Source organism: Fulmarus glacialis, unplaced genomic scaffold, assembly GCF_000690835.1.
Source record: "Fulmarus glacialis isolate BGI_N327 unplaced genomic scaffold, ASM69083v1 scaffold28520, whole genome shotgun sequence".
In the NCBI taxonomy this organism is placed as follows: domain Eukaryota; kingdom Metazoa; phylum Chordata; class Aves; order Procellariiformes; family Procellariidae; genus Fulmarus; species Fulmarus glacialis.
Window position 1 is genome coordinate 235 of NW_009190028.1, and position 4,851 is coordinate 5,085.

The 4,851-nt window shown below is 51.3% G+C and overlaps 1 protein-coding gene across 1 annotated transcript; it reads left to right on the forward strand.

Moving 5' to 3' along the window:
* Positions 1-395: 395 nt before the first annotated feature.
* PYCR1 (pyrroline-5-carboxylate reductase 1) lies at positions 396-2,162 on the forward strand. The gene is made up of 4 exons (XM_009584244.1): positions 396-614; positions 1,097-1,189; positions 1,596-1,759; positions 1,860-2,162. The coding sequence occupies exons 1-4, from the start codon at positions 435-437 to the stop codon at positions 2,017-2,019; spliced, it is 597 nt and encodes a 198-aa protein (XP_009582539.1). The 5' UTR covers positions 396-434; the 3' UTR covers positions 2,020-2,162.
* The last annotated feature ends 2,689 nt before the right edge of the window (positions 2,163-4,851 follow it).

Below are 4,851 nucleotides of genomic sequence, written 5' to 3' on the forward strand. Positions count from 1 at the left end.
CATGAGGCGCTATCAGTTCTTTTTTCTCTCAACAGAGGTAGGTCATCTCCCCGGAATTTCTGCAGACTTTGTGCTAAGTGTCTGCAGGAGCTGTTTTGGAGACTTGTGAGTTGATGTGGGAATGAGGCATTCAGGGTATTGTTCCCAACAGCAGCTCTGCCCAGCTTCCCATTTGCTGGTACTGCTAAAGACTTCACATTTAAGTTTTGGCCGCTTTGGCTCAAAGCAGGGAATTTGGAATACAGGAGTCCCTCTTTTCCCTCTGCTTGTGTTCTTGCCCTTGGGGAGTCCCTTCCTAGACAGCCTGTTTGGTATGCCAAGTATGCACTAAAGTTCATTTTTCTCTCTTCCTTCTTTCTTTCTTTCTATGTCCAAAAATTTTCTGCCCTAAGAAACTCTCTACCTTCTGCCCCACACCCAAAGTGATCAGGTGCATGACCAACACCCCTGTGATTGTCCGGGAAGGTGCTACAGTCTATGCCACTGGGACTCATGCGGATGTGGAGGATGGGAAGCTGTTGGAACAACTGATGGCCAGTGTAGGCTTCTGCACCGAGGTGGAAGAGGACCTGATAGATGCTGTAACGGGGCTCAGTGGCAGTGGCCCTGCGTATGTATGTGCTACTTCCTCAACTTGTGACAGCCTTGGGGAGAGCAGTAGGCTTTGCATGCGGTGAAAGTCTGCAACTTCAGTTTGTCATTTCTTGTTTTTCTCATCACTCACATTCACAATGGGACATGTAATCTAGGTATTCAGTTTATAACCAGTTTGGGTCAACAACAAAAGTCCATTACCAGTTGGATGAGTCTGAAGTCCACAGCCAGCGTGCAGTGTCCACGTGTCCATGTTGCAAAATGTGGGCCTGTAGTTAGTATGACCCAGAAGCTGAATTTCTCCCATTCCCCCGACTCCTGAGCTGGAACTAGGGGGAGGGAAGCCTGGCATGGCACCCATGCAGTAAAGGGGGAGGCTTTGTCAAGTCTGTAAGCGATAGGAGTCACAGTGTGATCCTGGAGCCCTGGATTCTCTCCTCCCTGAGAATATCAGCCTTGGAGTAGAGACTTTCAGTCACCTTCTTCCTCTGTCTGGTCTCAGGCGTTCACTGCTCTGGATGCTCTGGCAGATGGGGGAGTGAAAATGGGACTTCCCCGCAGGCTGGCTGTTCGACTTGGAGCACAGGCTTTGCTGGTCAGTATTTCCTCCTCCAGAACATATTTGAGGCTGTGCCTGCTCTGTGCAGAGTATTCTGCACTTCACGGTTTGAAATGATTTAGTCCTCTTACTAAATCTACTTTAAAAAATGTGTTTGGTTTGACTGCACACAGGTTCCCGGTGAGGGGACATAGGAAGTGTCCGCAGCAATCTGCTGGTGCTGATGGTGGTGTGGGAGCTGGGGTCTGGGGAACTGTGACTCCTCTGCAGGCTTTTTCAGCTCTGAAAAGTGTTTTGGCAGCCTGCTAATGGCTCTCGGGCAGGAGCCCAGTTTTGCCCACTGTGAGTGTTAGGTGCTGCTCTATGCAGTGGAGAACAGGAGTATTTGACAGTCGGTTCCTCAGTCAAAGTTCTGGCAGCTGTTTTCTCTTCCTCGCTACAGGGCGCTGCCAAAATGCTGTTAGAATCTGAGCAGCATCCCGGTCAGCTGAAGGACAACGTCTGCTCACCTGGGGGAGCCACCATTCATGCCCTGCACTTCCTGGAGAGTGGTGGCTTTCGCTCACTCCTAATCAATGCTGTGGAGGCTTCCTGCATCCGGACAAGGTGGGCATCTAGGAAGTCCTAAAGAGCCTGCAAAACTTGCCCCCCCCACTCCCTGTCTCTTCCTTTTGCTATGTCTTTCTCTCCCACCACCCCATTGCAGGGAGCTGCAGCATCTGGCAGACCAAGAGAAGATCTCCCCAGCAGCCATAAAGAAGACTTTGTTGGATAAGGTGAAGCTGGAGTCTCCTTCTCTGTCCATGGCATCTGCCAGCAAAGTCAGTCTGTTCACCAATAAGAGCCCCAGCAGCAAGAAGAACTGACCAGACTGCTGTAGTCTGGCTGTGCTGAACATGCCTCCTCCATGCCCTTTCTTTTTTGTCTGAGAAAAAACGCTCACTCTGAATGTTGGTGTCCCCCATACCTGGCTCTTGGCTTGCAGCGGCTGTGGGGCAGTGCAACGCTGTAGAAGAGGGTCTTTAACCTGTAGTGGGGTTGGTGCAAACTGTCCCTGGCATTGCTGTTCTCTGTTGGGCAGGGGTGATACCATCATCAGAGCTTCATCAAGGGCATCATTTGTCCAGAAGCCTTGGGTACTTCTAGGATTCAGGCAGTGTTTGTGGTGTCCCATGCAGAAATGGTTTCTAATAGGATTTTTAAAGAGGTTTCAGAATGTCTTTTGGTCTCAAAGGTTTGAACCAGGCCTGTATCCCTCTTGCCCCATCTTGCATCTGCTGTCAGAGCTTGTATCTTTTCGCTGTCTTTATTAGTAGAGCAGATGCTGCCACACAAATGCTGTGCACTACATTTGAGGCTGGGCCCTAAAGCACCTCTGGGAAGGGACCAAAGTGCCTCGCCCCATCTCCCATCTGCCTTGACTTTGAGAGACAGACGGTGTGAACCTCTGGACCACACTCTGTGTTCTCTCTTTGCCGGCCGCCCCTTCTCTCTGCTCTGTCTGGTTTGGGGAACCATGTCCCTCCTTTGCAGCTAGCTTGGTTGGGCAGGTGGAGGAGTAGCGAGTGCTCCCTTTTCCCTCTGATACCTCTTCATGCTCTCCATGGGCGCCTGTGGATATGTTTCAGCGTCGCTGGGCTCCCTGATGCTCTCCTTGTTCTTTGCACTGCTCCTGGGGCAGCAGGGAGCAGAGCTGAAGTCAGGGACAACCTCCTCCAGAGAAAGCCTCCTTCTCTACCATTCCCTTAGAGTCAAGCAGGGTTTTGTACCCAGGTGCTGGGCTACTGTGTGGCAGCAGGACTTCTCCTCAGCACCTTTCCTTGCATCAGGCTGTACCTCCTTCTTGGACTGCAGTGTTGATGCCTGTTGACAGTGGCTGCTCTGCTTCAGCTTGTGCAATCCAGCTGCATTGTGGTGGACTGGTTGTCCCTTCCAGACAGCATTTCTCCCAGCAGAGCCCCGTGGCTGGTGAAATTCAGCACAGCAGCCCTCAGCGTCACCTTACGTTGGCACAGTTATGTCTCTTGTATTTTCTAGACCATTTCTTTCTTATTCCTGTTTCTTTGAAGGTGTTGCACTGCTAATGGCTAGAAGGGGAAAACACCTAGAAAAAAGTTTGGGGCTGCTTCATGCGGTTGCATTCCTAGTTCTTTAGAATACAAAACTAAAGGGAAACACTGAATCATCTGGTCTGGCTCTGATCTTGTCCCATCTCTAGCTTGTCCTGCATGAGACCCAGGAGGAAAGTCAGTGCCTGCTTGACACAAAAGAGGTTCAGGGAGGATTTGAGCATGCCTGATGCCTGTCCAACAGTGAGGACTTGCTTGGTGAAACACATCCAGATGACTATGCTTTTGCAGAGGAGGAAGACCCTCGCTGTTCTGATCTGGAGAATTTCCCAAGTCTGACTCAAATTTATGAGCAAGAAACAGCAGCGAGGTTTAGGGGTCTACGAGCAGTGGTCCCTTCTGCCCCTCAAACTCCAGTATTTGTGAGGGAAGGAATCTGGCCAGGGTTGTGGTAGCAGCAAGCAGAGAGGGTGGCCCTGCTCCACCCTCCTGTCAGCTGGCGCAGCCGCGAGCACCAGGCCAGGCGTGAGCAGGCACTGTGCTGTGTCGAGGGCAATGCAGCACCCCTCTTCCCTGGGCCCGTTAGGGAAAGGGATGAATGAGGGTTGTAGACTTAAAGGGCAGAAGGGGCCAACGCTGTGATCAGACAGAAGGTGGATTACAGCCCATCGTCTAGAAGGACAGTTAACCTTTCCTTCAGGCACAGTCTTGGAAGCCAGCCCCAGAACAGCAGCAAAGAGAAGACTCTGTCTACTGCTTTCTGCGATTTCTTTATAGCCAATGTCCCTGCATGGCTTCCCTGCCTCTCTACTTTTCTCCCAGAGCCCGAGTCCTGCCCCAAGCCAGAGAACTGCACAAAGCATGCAAGCTGCCCCTACCACTTTTACAGGGCTGCAGTGGGAGCAACAGGCTGGAGGGGATGGAATGGATTTGGGTGGCTAACTGTCCTACTGTATTCTACCTTGGGGTACACTGGGGGAGTGCTGGTAAAAGGAGGACATTTAAGATGGGCTTATTGTCTCCTGAGGAATCCTGGACACACAGGTGATGCCGGAAAACCATTTCGGTATCGATGCAGAGGCTGCCAAAGGTGCTAGTAATGTTACAGCATTTTTAGTGTTGGGCTTTCGGATGGTAGCAAGGTAGGACCCTATAGGCATGACAGATGGTTACTCCACTTCCTTTTTAATAAACTGCTTCTCTGACAGCTGTAGCTAATCCCAGCTATTTGGACTGGGTGTATCTCTTGCCTCTGGCAGCGGCCATTGGGTCTTTGCTGCCCACAGTGAGCGTGCTCGGGGTGTGCTGCAAACCTGTCTTTGAGGCTGGTTTGTCTGGGTGTGGGACCGGGAAGCGCATCAGGCTATTTCTCCTTGTCACCCATGGTTCCTGAGTAACAACACAAAAGTTATTCTAGGGCCCTGTGCTATCAGTTGTCAGAGATTTAAAGAGAAAGGAAGGAGGAAAGCCTGAGTATCCCGACCCTTTAGGCTTTCTAGCGGTTCTGCCACTGCATACAAGATTCCATGGGAGGCAAGCGGGTGCCGTGTGTTCCTCCGCTTCCCTGCTCAGAAGCTGTGAATACCCCACACAGACAGGCCAAGCTGGAAGACAGATGGTTGAAGTATT